The 18,603-nt window shown below is 48.3% G+C and overlaps 1 protein-coding gene across 1 annotated transcript in view; it reads left to right on the top strand.

Moving 5' to 3' along the window:
• Positions 1-18,603, top strand: part of ASTN2 (astrotactin 2) — a 668,315-nt gene that overhangs the window by 517,728 nt on the left and 131,984 nt on the right. Inside the window, exons 17-18 of the mRNA XM_084821224.1 lie at positions 3,514-3,647; positions 4,170-4,318. Coding sequence (XP_084677350.1) covers positions 3,514-3,647; positions 4,170-4,318 — 283 coding nt within the window. The remainder of the gene's footprint in view (positions 1-3,513; positions 3,648-4,169; positions 4,319-18,603) is intronic.

Here is an 18,603-nt window from a genome sequence, read left to right as displayed (position 1 = left end):
TAGATAGACCAACCCCATTTCATCTTCGCAATAACCTGTGAGGTGGATCAGGCTGAAGGATAGTAATTGGCCCAAGGTCTCCCTGTGAGCAATATGGCTGTGTAGGTATTTGGACCCAGGTCTGTGTTCAACATTACTCTATTCTAGTACTCTCACATACATATGAGAATATTGCTCAAGATGTGGTCACTGATTTTCCTTGTAATTTCTCTACCCACACAACACTGTAATTTTCCAGCAGTCTGTCTAATACTGGTTATTATTTAATCTCTAAATTGCCTACGAACCCATCCCACTTCTGACCTTTTAGTTAAGATCCAAATCTAACGACTGAAATCAGATTATCTCTCTAGCTTCTGTTCCTTCTCTTCCTCTGCTTCTTTTTGTTCAAATGGGAACATTTCCTAAGTGTCTGGAAGGCAGAAACAGATGTGAGTGACTCAGGATCCCTTGTTAAAGGCAGTTGTGTATTTGGGGAAGCTGACAAAGCCCCAAACACTTGGGAGTGCTGTATCGGCTTCTATTTATATCATTTCCTTTTATAGCTAGCTTAAAGAAAACCTTTTTTACTACTGTCTGCATCAGATCTTCTCTCAGATGTGATTTTTAAAGGTGTACGGACTAATCCTAAACATATTTGTTTGGAAGAAAATGGTGTGGAGTTCAGTTTGGCAACAGTGTCCCATGAAAGTCTGTTTTCTGAAATTCCTCAGGACACAGACCTTGATCTCACTAAGACTTACTATCTAAGATAGTCAACCTTTCTTTAGGGTGGTATCACTTCAAATTTCAGGTAGGGACTCGCACGTTTGAATGTCCCGCCACTAAATAAATAAATAAATACAAATCCTTGTATGTAGAAAACAAGGCTCTTTTTGTGAAAGTGATCCAAGGGCTACTACCTGTTAAAAGGGAGACTAGATGCCTCTTTTTCATAGCTCTGAAACAGAGAAGCATGACAGAGATAAAAAGAAAAAGAAAAAAAAGCAACACAGGGGTTCTTGGGCTTTGCAGGTTCAGCCCTTTGCTTGGTGGGAGAACACCCAACAGCCCACAGAATCATAGAATCATAGAATAGTAGGGTTGGAAGTAGCCTACAAGACCATCAAGTCCAACCCCCTGCTCAGTGCAGGAATCCAAGTCAGAGGATCCATGACAGATGGCTGTCCAGCTTCATAGAATCATAGAAGAGTAGGGTTGGAAGGGGCCTACAAAATCATCGAGTCCAACCCCCTGCTCAATGCAGGAATCCAAGTCAGAGGATCCATGACAGATGGCTGTCCAGCTTCATAGAATCATAGAAGGGTAGGGTTGGAAGGGGCCTACAAGACCATTGAGTCCAACCCCCTGCTCAGTGCAGGAATCCAAGTCAGAGGATCCATGACAGATGGCTGTCCAGCTTCATAGAATCATAGAAGAGTAGAGTTGGAAGGGGCCTACAAAATCATCGAGTCCAACCCCCTGCTCAATGCAGGAATCCAAGTCAGAGGATCCATGACAGATGGCTGTCCAGCTTCATAGAATCATAGAAGAGTAGGGTTGGAAGGGGCCTACGAAATCATCAAGTCCAACCCCCTGCTCAGTGCAGGAATCCAAGTCAGAGGATCCATGACAGATGGATGTCCAGCTTCATAGAATCATAGAAGAGTAGGGTTGGAAGGGGCCTACAAAATCATCGAGTCCAACCCCCTGCTCAGTACAGGAATCCAAGTCAGAGGATCCATGACAGATGGCTGTCCAGCTTCATAGAATCATAGTAGAGTAGGGTTGGAAGGGGCCTACAACATCATCGAGTCCAACCCCCTGCTCAATGCAGGAATCCAAGTCAGAGCATCCCTGACAGATGGCTGTCCAGGCTCATCTTCAATGCCTTCCTCCAATGTCTTCTTTTCGTAGCTTCATTTCTGCTGTACTGTTCTCTCGTTGCCCCCTGGAAACCTCTGACTTACATCTGAGTAGACATAAAATGTAAGATTGTGCTGTAAGTCTGCAACCCTTGGCACACTTTCTTGGGAGCAAGCCGCATTGAACTCAGTGGGACTTACCTCTGAGTAGACATAAGATCGCCCTGTAAGTCTGCAACCCTCAGCACACTTACTTGGGAGTAAGCCCCACTGAACTTAATAGGGTGCTCTGAAACAACAGAGGACATTGCTTCTGAGCTTGGTGGGGTGGAGGATCAGATGTGTCTCCCTTCATTGCAGGGGGGGCATTTTACCCTCTTCTCCCTCCAGTTGAGAAACGCAGAGGCAGGGGATGCAATCAGCAGGCGATTCTTGCCCTCACACCTGTCAAATCTGCTCGGGTCTCCTTCCATGCAACCCCGCCCCCTCCCTCAATGCCTTCGTCATCCTGGCCACGCCCCCAACAACTGAAAACAAATGCCTACAGCAGGCAGACACAGCGGTTTCTTCCGCTATTAGAGAATTTCTTGGGGAGGTCATGGCACTCCTGTTCCGTGGGCTGGAAAAAATACCACATTTTTTAAAGTTTGGGGAAAACACAAGATAGGTTGGGGGAAATGGCGGGAGGCACCCCGGATGTTAACAGCATCATCTAAAGAGCCCTCAGACTTCTGAGAAAGAGCCATCTCAATAGCAGGGTAAAAGTTCCATATGATAAACCTCATAGTTAACCTAAATGTTTTGGAAATGCTTTCTTTTTACTTTGCCATAGAAGAACTTGGAGTTGTTGCCCCCTGCTGAAGAGTTTATCAAAAGGCCTTAGGCAACTCAGTACATTTTCCCCATGGCAACTGCTCAAAACCTAGCACTTTAGGGCAGAGCTAGAACCTCTGTTTTGGTTCTGTGTTTGTTTGTTTTAATGTTGGGAAGCATTAATGAACGTGATCCACCACCTGCAGTCTGGAATGATACAGTCACTTGAGGACTCTACCATCTCGTTCTTCTGCGTGTGTAGGTTGGGCATTGGCTGTTTCTTCTGACACACTTAGAGGTGTACAAAATTATGTACAGTGTGGAGAATGTGGACAGGGAGACATTTTTTCCCCCTCTCTCAAAATACTAGAACCCAAAGGAGTCATCCCATGAAGCTGATTGGTAGGAGATTCAGATCAAAGGAAGGGCTTCTTCACACAGCACAGAGTCAAACTATGGAATTCGCTACCACAAGATGTAGTGATGGCCACCAACTTGGATGGCTTTAAAAGGGGGCTAGACAAATTCCAGGAGGAGAAGGCTACCGATGGCTCCTAGTCCTGATGGCTCTATGCTACTTCCAGTACCAGAGGCAGCAAGCCTATGTACACCAGTTGCTGGGGAACATGGGCAGGAGGGTGCTGTTGTACTCATGCCCTACTTGTGGGTTCCTGCTGGTTGGCCACTGGTTCTTGGTCGACAGCTGGTTGGCCACTGTGTGAACAGAATGCTGGACTAGACGGACCCTTGGTCTGATCCAGCAGGGCTCTTATGTTCTTATGTAGAGTTGTCAGGATCTGGGCATTTATCCATCTCACCATTCTTGCTAACCCATTCATTCATTGCTCCTTTCCAGGCTTTCAAGGGGGCCCTCATGAGTTCATACTGGTGCTTGGGGAAAGGAGATGTGATTGAGGACTGGTGCCGATGTGACCTAAATGCCTTTGATGAGAACGGGCTCCCCAACTGCAGCCCCCTCCTCCAGCCTGTGTAAGTATCTCTTTGCAGACAGACAGATAAGCTCTGTGTGGCATGGCATCCCATAGCAGTTGGTGCGCACACTTTTCCCCGGCTTCTTAAGTGTTCCAGCCAAGGACCATCACCCCACCACCACCTTTTTGGGGGGCCTGGATTTCCAATCTGGGGCAACCACCCTCATGTTCACAAACATGCTGGTGGATGCAAACAATCAGGACAGTGGGAGAAAAATGTGGATGTCGGAAATAGGGGTGCCTGTGTCTGCAGGCAGACGGACTGTAAAGCTAGCTCTGGTTTGTGCTGGTGTGTGCATGCAAATCTCTACAGCATCACAGATGACAGGAGGAGCAGGGAAAGTTTTTACTTAGCAGCATGCAGGAGTGTCTGCATGCGTGCGTGTGTTCTTCTTTGAGGAGCTGTGCATGAGAATATCTGTGCGCAGGTGCATTTGTGTACAAACACATTCCTGTTTCCAGGGGTGTGGAAGGACATGCACTGACTTCCAAGGTGTCTGTCTTTTTCTGTTTGGCCTAGGTTGAGACTTTCCCCCAGTGTGGAACCTTCTAGTACCGTCGTCTCTTTGGAGTGGCTCGACATCCAGCCAGCCATTGGGACCAAAGTCTCAGACTACATCCTCCATCACAAGAAGGTTGATGAGTACACCGACACCGATCTCTACACAGGTGAGTGGGGACCAGAGAGATGGGTGGCAAAGAAGGAATCCTTTGTCTCAAGCGGTTGTCTAGATCTTGTGCCTGTTGTTTGCTTGGGTTCAGTCCCATGGGCAAGAACCTAGTTGAAAAAGTTTTGTACTGCGGCGGAGGAAGGGTTTCAGTTGCTGTGGCATTTTCTGTGTGATGATAGATAGATAGATAGATAGATAGATAGGATATTGTAATTGCGGAATAATTATCTCTGATGGCAAAGTTATCATTGGGAATCACAGTAAACTCTTCCCTTTCACCTGGCTTTGGATATCAGCTCATATGTTAGACCAGGGGTGGGGAACCTACAACTCCTGGGCCAGATGCGGCACATAGGATCTCCCTATCCAGCCCATCAGCCTTCTCCCAGGCCCTCTTCTCTGTGTATCAGACCCCTGCCAGGCCCTACCCCCTTCTCCCTGTCCCTGTCATCTATAAAAGACCATCTTTCTGCCAAAACACTCGGGATGGTTTACAATATATAATAATGATTTTTATTAAGAATTGAAGTGACGTGCTAGGAAAGGGAAAATGACTGGGGAGGAAAAAAGGAAAGTAGCAACTTTGGGTGTTGACTCTTTCATACTGCTACATAATCCATAGTGACCAGGAGAAATGGTGACAGAGGAAGGCAGGGAGGGGAGCTGCTGAGAGGCAGTTGATTGCAGTCAGCTGATGGAGGGGGGCTCACTGTCTAATCCAGAGGTAGGCAAACTCCAGGTATTTTGGACTGCAACTTCCATCATCCCTGACTATTGGCCATCCAGCACAGCTTAGGGGAGTTGTAGGCTTAGGGGAGGCTTGGCGGAGTTGTAGTCCAAAACACTGGGATGCCTACCCTTGGCCTAATTTATCTCTCAGATGCACCTGGGGAGGCAATTCTGGGAGAGAAGGAGCCAAATGATCCCAGCCAGACCGATGGATGGGGCCACACTGTCTCACCTGGAGTACTGTGTCCAGTTCTGGGCACCACACTTTAAGAAGGATGCAGACAAACTGGAGAGGGTTCAGAGGAGGGCAACAAAGATGATCAGGGAACTGGAAACAAAGCCCTATGAGGAGAGACTGAAAGAACTGGGCATGTTTAGCCTTGAGAAGAGAAGACTGAGGGGGGATATGATAGCACTCTTCAAGTACTTGGAAGGTTGTCACAGAGAAGAAGGCCAGGATCTCTTCTTGATCATCCCAGAGTGCAGGACACGGAATAATGGGCTCAAGTGACAGGAAGCCAGATTCTGGCTGAACATCAGGAAAAACTTCCTGACTGTAAGAACAATATGACAATGGAACCAATTACCTGGGGTGGTGGTGGGCTCTCCCAAACTGGAGGACTTCAAGACGAGGCTGGACAGCCATCTGTCAGGGATGCTCTGACTTGGATTCCTGCATTGAGCAGGGGGTTGGACTCGATGGCCTTGTAGGCCCCTTCCAACCCTACTATTCTATGATTCTATACCTCTCCCCAAGATGGAGCCAGATTGAATAGTCAACAATGGAGTTAGTTCTGGGAGGGGAGAAGCAAAATTGCTGTTGTTCCCAGCCAGGCTGGTGGACGGGCCGTTGCTGTCTCACCTCTCCCGCTGAGGCAGCCTGGTGGAATCCATCCTATCTTAGTTGGAATATATGTAACAGTAGTACTGAATTTGTATCCTATTCCTACCCCTTTGTCCAAGAAACTTGGAGAGACATACAAGAGGGTTCCAGGTGGTCTCCCATTCACATCAAAGCATCATACCCTAGAACCTGAGAGCACCATATTCCACACTTGCTGGAAGAAAGGGGCTTCCAAAATAATGGGCTAGATTTCTGGTGGAGATGCAGCACCTATCTTCTGATGAATTAAGCACTGCTATGGTGGTCATGGCGGGTTCTGGGTCTCCTCTAATGAGTTGGAAGCAAAGAAGAGTGCTTCTGGATATGTGCAGAGAATTTGAGGGAACCCCTTTGAAGGTACTGGGCACAGTGAGCATCTCTACACCAGCCTGAAATCCTGGATTTTAAAGGGGGCTTTCTGCTTACATTTTAAATGCAGGATCACAACGGACTCCCTTTACATGGGCTTCCTTTCCCCGCTCCCCTTTCCCCCTCCTTCTGCCCCTTCTCTGAGTCTTCCATATGTTTCATTGATCTCGCTCCTCTTCTTGCAGCTTTTCTTTTTTCACGGAGGGAACTCAAGCGGAACACGAGTGGGGCCATTTGATAGCTCATAATCTCAGAGCTTTTAAACAATGGAATAAAGGTCATTTAGCGCGGGAGTTGCCCTGGAGCTTCACGGCGTCATCTAAAGGGCCCGTAAACTTGAGCAGTCTCAATAGCAGGATAAAGGCTCTGTGTGAAGAAGCCCCAGTATCCAGTAGAGTCCTGGCACCATTGTGTGTTTTTTTCAGCTAAACTTGCCTGTTACCCAAGATGGTAAAGCACACAAAATCCTGGTCGAGCTGCCCATGGATTTTTGGGGGCTGCTGCAAGCTGAGAATGAGTTGTGAGGGATGAGTTATCACTTAAGTGTCCTCCCCTTCCCACCCCGGGTTCTTTCCTTCTAAAACATCAATTCAGAGCGAGAGGGCCAGATGGGCCATCGATCTAACCAAACATGACACTTCTGCTGTTCATATGCATCTCACACTTAGGACTTTGCCAACTGTGGGCCCCAGTAGCCTTTGCAGCTCAGTGCCGCCCGCTGTGGAGATCCGGTACGCTACATGCCACTGTGCCCGTCTCTGGTGTGTTTAGGAGAACAGATCTGGCTCTGAAGCAGATGTTTCAGAGGTGCTAGTGAACAAATGGAGGGGTGTGTTTTTTCCAGGGTGTGTCTGCCTACAGCCTCCATACGCCGTTTAAGCAGCTTCCGCCAAAGGCACCTAGAGGGCAGCACATCCCAAGAGGTCTTCCTCGCTTTCCCCGAGGCTTTCCAGCACTCAGAGCCGTTGGACTGTAGTTTCCAGAATCATGTAACACTCGCGTTGCTCTTGCCACGGCCGAAGATGCTTCATTTTCAGCTGGGTCTCCTGCCCAAATGAGAGGGGGCACTAGGGCAACTTAAGCACATGTGATGTGCTGCAGGGCACTAGCTCCTGAAACTCATGTGCAGAAAAACCTTCCCTCTCCCCTGCTTCATCAGAACCTCCGAGACTGTCGGAGAAGTTAATTGTGAATAATGTGAGATGATGCATGTGTGACCCTGTGAAGCCGGGCTGGGTAACAACGGGCCAGATCCGAACGTCTACAGCGCTCCATCCAAATCGGCTCTGTGAATGTAGCTGCCTGGAGGAAATCACATTTGAAGGAGGCTCTCTCTCTCTCTCTCTCTCTCTCTCTCTCTCTCTCACACACACACACACACACACACACTTAGCAAACTCGTTCTCCGAGTGTGGATCCTTACTTAGCCCAAACAGCACAAGCTAAGCAGGGTCAGCCCTGGTTAGTACTCAGATGGGAGACCGCCTGGGAATCAGGCTTCCTGCATTGAGCAGGGGGTTGGACTTGATGGTCTTGTAGGCCCCTTCCAACCCTATGATTCTATGACGTCAAGCAAAGGGCTGGATGCGCCCGATCTCGTCTGATCTTGGAAGCTAAGCAGGGCCAGCCCTGGTTAGTACTTGGATGGGAGACTGCCTGGGAATCAGGCTTCCTGCACTGAGCAGGGGGTTGGACTCGATGGTCTTGTAGGCCCCTTTCAACCCTATGATTCTATGATTCGAAGAGGGAGGTATCAGTAAAGTTTTCAGAAGTGCAAAACAAAATAAAAAACCATTAAAGAAAACCATCTCAGCCAAAGGTGGAGCATGCTCAGTGGACATGCAAGGCTGACGGTTGAGTGGGGCAGGTGCTGGGGAGGGGGGAGAAGAAAACAGAGGCAGAGGATGGAATGGGGTATCCTGGAAGAGAATGTGGTTGGCCTTGGCCAGCTTGTTTTGCTGCTATGTCTGAAGTGGGCAAGCGACTGATTTGAACAAGAATTGCTTCATAGTTTGCAAACTCATTTCAAGCCCTGGTTTCAGATCGAAGTTTAGAGCAGGTGTGTGTGTGTGTGTGTGTGTGTGTGTGTTTGTGTAGAAATCTGTGCCCCTCCAGAAGTTGATGAACTACTACTCCCATAATCCCTCACCATTTGCCTGACTGGCTGGGACTCATGGCAATTGGAATCCAATATCATCTGGAGGGACACAGGTTCCCCAGGGCGGTTTAGAGGTAATCCGTGTGGGAGAAGAGAAAGAAATTAGGTTTCATGATGTCTGTGTTCAGCCACTATCCAATGAAAGGTGGGGAAAGTCTGGGTAAGGCAGCCCTCTGCAAGTTGATGCATTGGACTGCAATTCCCATCATCCCCACACTTTCACTTCAGCGACCGTGGGGAGGGAAAGAGGCTCTGGCCACATCAGTCTGAAAGAGCCCTGCTTGCCTCCAAACCTGTTGAAAACATTTGCAGAACCGAGCCTGGAACCACGGTGCAGCAGTCCGCTTGGGCAGCTGAGTGGTGCTCCTTGCTTGCGATGGAGAGCCTGCCCCCGTGTGCGTGAATGAATCGCATGTGAGGCCCCCGAAGAAGCCAGCGGATTATGTCATAGTAGAAGCAGGGCCTGCATTTGAAAAACAACAACAACACGGAGTGTGTGTGCTTTTTTACAGGGTGAGGTACAAAGTGAAGTGGCTTTCCCGCATCTGGAACTAATATTAGGCTTGGAAAATGTTTTCTGTCACACTAGTGTGGCTCTGGTGGAAGGGTGAGAACCTCTGGAGGGGGGGGGATAGCAATAATTCCCTCCCCACAGTGCTATGTTGCACAGACAGTAATAGAAACATGGGATGAAAGGGATGGGATTTGTAATGTAATATGATGGAGGGGAGATCCTTCATATGCAGCTACGGCAGCACCTCTCCCAGAGGTGGTCAGCTTGTGTTTGGGCTGTGCCACTTCAGACGAAGCCCCTTCACTTAGAAAACTGGGATGTCAAGGGGAAAGTAGGACTAAGACCCTCCTCCCTGACATCTATGCCTCATTCTTCCTAGGGTATTAACACGGTGTCTGGGCTGGGCTCAACCTGGTGGAGGCTCGCATGACCGAATGACCCCTCCATACAAACAAAATGCATAGTTCTGTATTTGAAACTATGCTCAAGTATAGTTGAGAATCACATGCACCAGTTTAGGATGGGGGCTGCCTGTGGAAGTGTGCTTGGGGTGGCTGTCTGTTACAGACCAAACATGAGTCAGCAGTGTGATGCAGCTGCAAAAAAGGCTAACATGATTTTAGGCTGCAGTAATAGATCGATAGTTTCCAAGTCACAATAAGGAGTAGTCTCACTGCATTCCGCGCTATTCAGACCTTATCTGGAATACAGTTACCTAGTTCCGGGTGCCATGCTTTAAGAAATATGTAGACAAGATAGAGCAGATTCGCAGGAGGACAACCAAGATGGCCATGGGTAATGCAAACAAGTCCTGTGATTAAATGTTGAAGGAACTGGGTATGTTTAGACTGAAGTAAAGAAGACAGAAGCAGGAGGTGGGGGCATGATAGCACCCTTCAAATAGCCAAAGGGCTGTCGTGTAGAAGAGGGCAAGGACTAATTCTCTGCTGCCCCAGAGGGAACGACTAGTTTGAATGGGCTTAAGTCACAGGAAGGTAGATTTCTCTTAAGGATTAGGAGAAACTTCTTGATGGTAAAGGTTGTTTGACGACGGAACCCATTCCCTAGAGGGATGGTGGGCTCTCCCTCGCCAGAGGTCTTCAAGCAAAGGCTGGGCAGCCATCTCTTGGGGATTCACCATCTCTGGATTCCCTGCACTGAGCAGGAGGCTGGACTTGAAGGTCACCAAGAACCCCTCCAACTCTAGGATTCTATGAACCTTGACACAGTACAAATAAATATATACAGGTTCATTCACATGCATATAATATACACTTTCGTGGAACGTGTCTTTCTTCTGGAGCATTTAGCCCCGGCTATTCCTAGACCAGAGGTTGGCAGAGGGAAGATCTCCAGATGTTTTTGACTTCAGCTCCCAGCATTCCTGACCACTGATGATGCTGGCAGGGGTTTCTGGGAGTTGAAGTCCAAAATATCCGGAGATCTTCCTTCTGCCCACCCCTGTCCTAGACCACTTGTCTACCTGACCTAACTTGACCAGTGTCATGCCCCATGGCGAAGCCCTTGAGAGAGTGCCCGCAGAGAGATCCACATCCTATGCCTCCTCTCCATTTTACGTTGTCCTGACCACCCAGGGCTTCCATGCCACAAGCATCCATTCTGTGCATTGCCCATGGATGCTCGAGGATTTCCGGCCATCCTTAGTCTTGCCAGTGATAAACCTGACTCCTCCTGCTTGAGCACCTGTACAGCAGTCATCTTTCCCAGTACTCACCTGAAGGTGGAATGACTTCAGCAGCCCCATGTTGGGTCCCCCTCTCTGTCATCATAGGGAGAGGACTGGAGTGTCAGTGGACATTAGCCATGACGGCTAAATGCACCCCCCAGTGTCAGAGGCAGCGTTACCACGGAACACCAGTCCCTGGGGAGCAAGAGCAGGAGAAGGCTATAGGATTTTTTCCCTCACTTGTGGACTTCTTGGAAGCCTCCAGCTGGCCACTGTGGAAAACAGGATTCCAGACCAGAGGTGGATCTACTTTGGCCTGATGCTCTGCCAAAGCTGCGCTTCCTGACATCGCTATGATGTGCCCACTCCACATCATCTTCCATCTGGAAGCACCTTGGAAACAATGCCGTGATTACTCGAAGCCGACATGGATTTGTCAAAAACAAGTCCTGCCAGACAAATCTGATCTCATTTTTTGATCAAGTAACCTCCCTTGTGGACCATGGGAATGCTGTAGACATCATATACCTCGACTTCAGCAAAGCTTTCGACAAAGTGCCCCATGATATCCTGATGAGCAAACTAGCTCAAAGTGGGCTAGATGAAACAACGATCCAGTGGATCCACAGTTGGATACAGAATCGGACTCAAAGAGTGCTTATCAATGGGACCTTCTCAAACTGGGGAGAGGTAACAAGTGGGGTACCGCAGGGCTCAGTCCTGGGCCCAATGCTCTTCAACATTTGTATTAATGACTTGGAGGAGGAGGTGCAGGGAATGCTGATCAAATTTGCAGATGACACCAAATTGGGCGGGATAGCTAATACTTTGGAAGACAGAAACAAAATTCAAAAGTGATCTGGATAGACTGGAATGCTGGGCAGAAAACAACAGAATGACATTTAATAGGGATAAATGCCAAGTTCTGCACCTAGGAAAAAGAAACCAAATGCACAGTTACAAGATAGGGGATACGTGGCTCAACAACACTACAAGCGAGAAGGATCTTGGAATTGTTGTCGATCACAAGCTGAATATGAGCCAACAATGTGATGTGGCTGCAAAAAAGGCAAATGCTATTTTGAGCTGCATTAATAGAAGCATAGCTTCCAAATCCCGGGAAGTACTAGTTCCCCTCTACTCAGCACTGGTTAGGCCTCATCTGGAGTACTGTGTCCAGTTCTGGGCACCACACTTTAAGAAGGATGCAGACAAACTGGAGAGGGTTCAGAGGAGGGCAACAAAGATGATCAGGGGACTGGAAACAAAGCCCTATGAGGAGAGACTGAAAGAAATGGGCATGCTTAGGCTTGAGAAGAGAAGACTGAGCGGGGATAGGATAGCACTCTTCAAGTACTTGAAAGGTTGTCACAGAGAAGAAGGCCAGGATCTCTTCTCAATCATCCCGGAGTGCAGGACACGGAATCATGGGCTCAAGTGACAGGAAGCCAGATTCCGGCTGAACATCAGGAAAAACCTCCTGACTGTTAGAGCTATACGACAATGGAACCAATTACCTGGGGAGGTGGTGGGCTCTCCCACACTGGAGGCATTCAAGACGAGGCTGGACAGCCACCTGTCAGGGATGCTCTGACTTGGATTCCTGCATTGTGCAGGGGGTTGGACTCGATGGCCTTGTAGGCCCCTTCCAACCCTACTACTATTCTATGATTCTATGATCTTTAGCTGTCTCTGACTGGGGTGGGGAGACATACATTCCAGTGATGTCAAGACATGGGGGTGGAGAAAGTTGTAGTTGATTGTTCCAGAGTGGGAGTGGGCAGAAGTTTGATCAAGATCTATTGGTAGATCTCTGGGTTATTTAATTTGCAGTAGATAAGCAAGGGTTTCTGATTCCCAATCATTTAGCAATAGCACAGCTAAAATGCTTTTTTTCAACCTAATTTTTGTATTATTTCTTTATTTACAACATTTGTACCCTGGTCTTCAGCCAAAAATGGCTCCCAGGGCAGCTTACAAAGAAGATTTTTTTTTTTTTTAAATCATTTATATCCCACCTTTCTTCCACCTTGGAACTTACGGTGGCTACCTGTGGTTCCCGGGTGGTCTCCCCTCCAAGCACTGACCAGACCCAGACTTGCTTAGCTTCAGCAAGGTGGCTGCCTCATGTGTATTCAGACCATGAATAATGAAAGAGTCCTTGCCCTCAGGCTTGTAATCTAAAAGGCATGACACAAAAGGAAAAGGGATTGGGAAGGAAGAGGAAAAAAGCAAAACTAGGGGCACCGAATCTTCATTTCAAAGTTCTTATAACTGTTCTTTCTGGCAGAGAAGAGGAAAACAAGCTCCCTGCAGCTCTTCCATCTCTGGCTGATGGTTCGGGTTAGGTTGGCCTCTCCCTTACCATGATGTTTTTCCTGGGAGACAGGAGGTACAGCCTCCCAGCAGCCCTTGGTTCTGTGGCCAATGGATGAGGCCAGAGTTTGCAATCCCAGGGAACTCGGTCCATGAGGTTACTGGGGGTGGGGGTGGGGAACCACTGGGGGAAACCAGGAACGGTGTGTGTGTGTGCGCGTGCGCGTGCGTGCGCGTGAGTCTTTGAAAGGACTTGTGAACTTGGTTCTGCTGCTGATCACAAACTCCTGGGCTGAGCATGTGTCCAGGGGCACCCTGTCCTTGATCATTAGCATCTGTCCACCCAGACAAGCCACTGTTTTGCACCTGTTTCCAGTTGGTGAACCTCAAGAGCCCCAGTCAAAAACAAAGCAGATCGTAAAAGCCTGACGCGTGCCCACTCTGATCTAACCGTTGTCTTCTGTCACATGTAATTCTGCCTGGAGCAAAGCTCTGTAGGGTGCTGTGCTCTCCTGAGAGGCTGATGGCACAGAGCGGAGCTGTTTTGTAGGGGCTGGACAGAGGGAAGCTTTCCTGAGGACTTAAAATCCAAAGCCACCATTTTACACGGCTCATATAAGCAGGAAACTGCTGTTCACAACATTATCCCCCTCTGGGCATCCCTAACACTAAGAACAGTCACCTCTCCGTGAGCCAAGTTGAAATGGTGTGCTGGATTAGAGCTGACCTGTGACCCTTGGCCATGCCTTGGGACAGCTCATAAACCTGGGTGCTGCTGTTCCATGATCTAATCTGCAAATTAAAAAACAAACAGGATCCATTAAGTAAAATCAAAGTTTGTCCTTGGGCTGAATAAACATCCACCGGTGGTGCTTATGCTGGCTTCTTCCCCTCCCTTTCCCCCTCTCCTTTGTAAATTAGCGGTGATCTCATCTTCTGTGGCGGGAGGGAGGATTGCCCGTGCAAGTGTTGGTGCGGTGAATGGCAACAGGGCCGAACTGATTTGCAGGCAGAGAGCCCAAGGCAGACCACGCTCAAGGTGCCCCCCAAAGCTCAAGGGGGCAGCAGCGGGAGGTGTTCTAGAAACACCTGCCGCCTGCCCGAAGGAATGTCCACCACGAAGTGGCTTGCGGCATCCTCAGTGAAGACTCTTCAACGGGAAATCCTCCACATCCTCAGATAAGACTCTGGAACATGGGAGCAGCGTGCAGAGAGCAGCCCTGAATAGCTGACTTGTGCACGCGTGATTATTAACACGTGCCGGCGCACACAGATGCGCCTGTGCGTGCGCACACGTATACATGCAATTCACACCCTCCGCACCAAACCCAGCAGGTGCCGCCCGTCTATATAGGCAGACTAGGCCATCAAACTCATATAGGCAGGGGCGCCAAACTCATGGGGGGGGGGGAATACAAATTGAGAAAAATAAAAATCAAATAATGAAGATGCCATTCCTGTGTGCATGCAGAGGGAATATGACTGAGGCTGTGGCGGTGAGCGAGGGACCGACTGGGGATGGGATGGAGGGGCTAAGTCGGGCAACCTGCCTGCCTACCTTTCAGACCCGGTCCTCCCTCAGGCGATGCAGGATATCCTCCTGTTCTGCTGCTGCTCCCAGTTGGAGGCAGGGAGTGAGGCACCCCCGCTCCCACCCAGCACAGCTGCTTCCTTTGCCCTCAGAGGGCTGAGTCTATGGGCTGGCTGATGCCTTGTTTGCCATGGCATCCCGAGGATGCAACCGGGACCCTTATCTTCCGAGGCTGGGCTCCTCTCCTTTCTTGATTTTATCAGACCCTCTGTGCTGATAGAGTGTTTCGTTAAACAACCACCACCACCACATTTTGGGCGTGTTTTATTATAAATGATAATATTTCCGCTTCCCAAGATGTGGGGGTGGGGGGTTGCCTCTTCATTAAACTGAAAATCGGTCCAAATGTTTCCCAGTTTGCCAAAAACCTCAGCCTAGATCTGCCCTTGAGGTGAGATTTGTTTTTTGCTGGCTTTGTCAACGTATGCTAGCATGTCAGTGTGGTGTAGTGGCGAGAGTGCTGGACTGGGAGCCGGGAGATCTGGGTTCTAGTCCCCACTTGGCCACGGAAGCTCACTGGGTGACTTTGAGCCAGTCACAGACCCTCAGCCCAACCCACCTCACAGGGCTGTTGTTGTGAGGATAAAATGGAGAGGAGGGGGATAATGTAAGCCACCTTGGGTTCCTTGCAAGATGGGGGAAAAGGCAATATAATTGCAATAAAAATAAATACATTAATAAATTAAGTAAGTAAGTAAGTCTAGGGCCGCCGCTTGTACCCAGCATTTTACATTGTGCAAGCGAGGGCAATGGAAGTCATACAAGGGGTTGAATCTGTAGCCAGGACCAGATCTTAGGAATTCTGACTAAGGGCCACACTTGATGTAACACAGGAGATACTGGCTCGGGACCTCCCACAGTACTGTCCTGTTGTTTTACTCATTATCAAGTGCTTTCAAGATCAGGGCAGTGGCAGTCTGAGAGAGGGTGTCCCTGCCTTTGCTAAAAGCACAGCTAAACTGTTGTGACATCCACACCAGTGCCATGGCTGTAACGTAATGAGCAAAGCAACTCAGGTTCTTTTAAGCCAGATTTAACTTTAACTTTCCCTACGCTGAGCATGATTGTTTAAGCCGCTGCCATTTCTTCCCTTGGTCATCTTTTCTCCAACCAAAAAAATAAATAACAAACCCCCAACACTCACAGAAAGGTTTTTTAATCATTGTGCAATATTCTTTTTTGGAGAAGCACGGCGAGCATTGAATCCATTCCCCAGAGCCCATCACTTGTGACCTCCTGCAGGTGTCCATGACCCATGAGGGAGTGGAATACACCATTCGAGAACTGTGTTGGAGGTTCAGGAAAGGGCACAGAAAGAAGGGGCTACACATGAAATCCTCCCCCATCCCAAATGGGTGCTGCTATATCTAGAGTTAGAGTCAATCTGGTAACTGGCAAAAAAACCCAACCAACCAACCTACCTTGGGTCATAAGAACATAAGAAGAGCCATGCTGGATCAAGACCAAAGGCCTGTTTAGTCCAGCATTCTAAAAGGCTCTGTCCTTTTTGGTGTTTTGTTGGTTTGGTTTTGGGGGGTTTTTTAAACCCAGGTCAGAGAAATCCACAACAGAAGCAAATGAGTTCAGGTTTTGATGACTCAGATTCTGTAGCGGACCGGCTTTTCCCCTGTTGGGTGGATTCTGCCGACTTGCGCACCGTTTTTCTGACGTTCCCAATCTTGTGCAAATTTCATTATTGAAAAATAAGCAAAAAATAAAAAGAAACTGGCTAAAAATGTGCATTTCCCCATAGACTAAAGTGCAAAAATGCACATTTGGGGGGATTTTGCATATGTTGGGGGAATTTGCGTGTTTTTGCATGTGCACATTTGCGTGAATGTGCATTTGCACAGATTTGGGAATGGGAAAAAAAAGATTCCATCGATAGATGGACTGCGGAATGAAAGGCGCCTGACAATCTGCGAAACACAGAAAGAATGGATTTTACACAGTCCGTACATCCCATGCATATAGCTCATGGATGCAGCACAAATTCTTATAGCACCTGCAGCATTTTTTCTTGACTTGGTATTCATCTTCACATTTGACCAGTCTGACATTGCAAATGCATGTGCCTGTCTATCTGGTCAGTTCCTGCCATTTTCCTACACACATTTCCCCACACTTTGGGGATGGGGTCATAGCTCAGTGGTACAGTACCTGCTTCGAATGCAGGAGATCTCAGGTTCAGTCCCTGGCATCTCCGATAAAAGGCATCTCCCAGGTTCACATCACCTGTCAGGTAGCAGGTGATGTGAAAAACCCCTGCCCAAGACACTGGAGAGCCAGTCAGATGAAACAATAGTGGGTTATATGTAGGGATGGGTGGACCCACCCCATCCGGTATCAGCAGGCGCCTGCAGAAGCACTGCCCCCGCTCGAGCCCCCCGGGACCTGTGCTCGAGCCCCCATGAGCTCACTGAGCCACCCGTGCTCACCCCGGATCCCATCCATGAGTGTCCACCATGTTGCCGAGCTTATTTTTACAGGGAAAAGGAGGTCATTAAAAATTCACATATTTCAGTATGTGCAAATTTGGGCGTGGAAGGCTTGATATACACAATATTAGAGGCGTAAATGGGCCATTCATGCCTCTAATATTGCTTAGGTAAGCCTTTCCCAGCCCAAATTTGCACATATTAAAACATGCACATTTTTAATTAGCTTTTTCTGTAAAAAAAAATAACCTCAGCAAAATGGCTGGCACTCACGGACGAGTCTGGGTAAGTGCGTGGAACATCTGGGAGGGTGTGGATGAGGTCAGGGGCTCAGCGGGCGCGGTCTTGGGGCATGGGCAGGGGGGAACCCAACAGACTCCCAGATCCAGTCAGGCATCCGTGCCATCCCTAGTTAGATGGGCTATAAGGCCATTAAGGAGAAAGTCACAGTTTTGGAAGATGCATTGAGGAATCAGTTGGGGAATAGTACGAAGCAAGTTAGTTTATTCTAGACATCCCATCCCTTCTTGAGAGGGTTGGGTATTTTTTGTTTTGTTTTCTCCCATTGGAATAAGTGTAGTTGTTTCCACCTACCCAGCCTCATGTATATTTGTATCTTGGGAAGTGAGAGAATGGGAGGAGATTCTTGGCCAAGGTTAAAACTATATGCCTAAATAATCCATTGAATCAGGTTTTCCACAGGGCGGTTCTCATTTTATTTAACTAGTAAGGTCTTTTTTGGTTGCAGCAGGTTCTGAGTATTGCTGTTGATTCCTCCCCAGGAAGTTATTTTAGGTAGGGCCCTGGCAATGGGAGGAGGGTGCTGCGTTGTGCTATATTGGTTCTAGAAACTCTGTGCTGAAGACACAGGGTGCTTCCAGACAAGGCTTCCCTTGTACAGTCACACTGCCTCATTCACAGAATTCTGCTAGGGTTCCAGACGACAGTGTCTTCAGTAGACCTTTCATGTTTCCCAACCACTTCCTCCATCTTTTTTCTTAGCAGAAAAAAGATTGTTAAAGAAGAAGAAAAAATACGATAACTACGCAACGCCTTTTGATTGTTAGAAATAGGAGCCCTCTGTCTGGAATCACCACTCAGGAAAAGGACGTTGAGGACAGGCTTTACACACTGGCTGCATTCACACATAATGCTAAAACATGAATCCTGGCTTAATAACCATAGTATGAATGAGCAGCACGCTAGAAGAGAGCTTCCGCTATTGGGCGGTATAGAAATGAAATCCGTACGTACGTACGTACGTACATACATACATACATAGTGCATGCAGTCTCTTTGCTCCTTCCTTCACATGAGAGGGTAAACAAACCAGGATGTCCGAACCAGGGGTTATAGTTAACTGCACCCAAACCAGCCAGGATCATAAGCCAGCTTTAATCCAGGGTTTGTTACTGGCTTTTGAATCCTGGCTTGTACCGGCACACTTAGCCATAATCCTGGGTTCAGACATAATGGGAAGTTATGTCCACTCACACAAAGGGAGCGGGGAGTGGCTTGTGTACATCAGCATGCTGCTTCTTCACAGTGTGGTTTATTAAGCCAGGATTCCCAGTGTGCAAATGCTGCGGTGTGTTGTG

This window comes from Heloderma suspectum, chromosome 14, assembly GCF_057233095.1.
Source record: "Heloderma suspectum isolate Gila_16-S chromosome 14, 16-S_ref, whole genome shotgun sequence".
Lineage (NCBI taxonomy): Eukaryota > Metazoa > Chordata > Lepidosauria > Squamata > Helodermatidae > Heloderma > Heloderma suspectum.
Note: the sequence above shows the minus strand (reverse complement) of the source record. Positions and strands in the feature narration are given on the sequence as shown.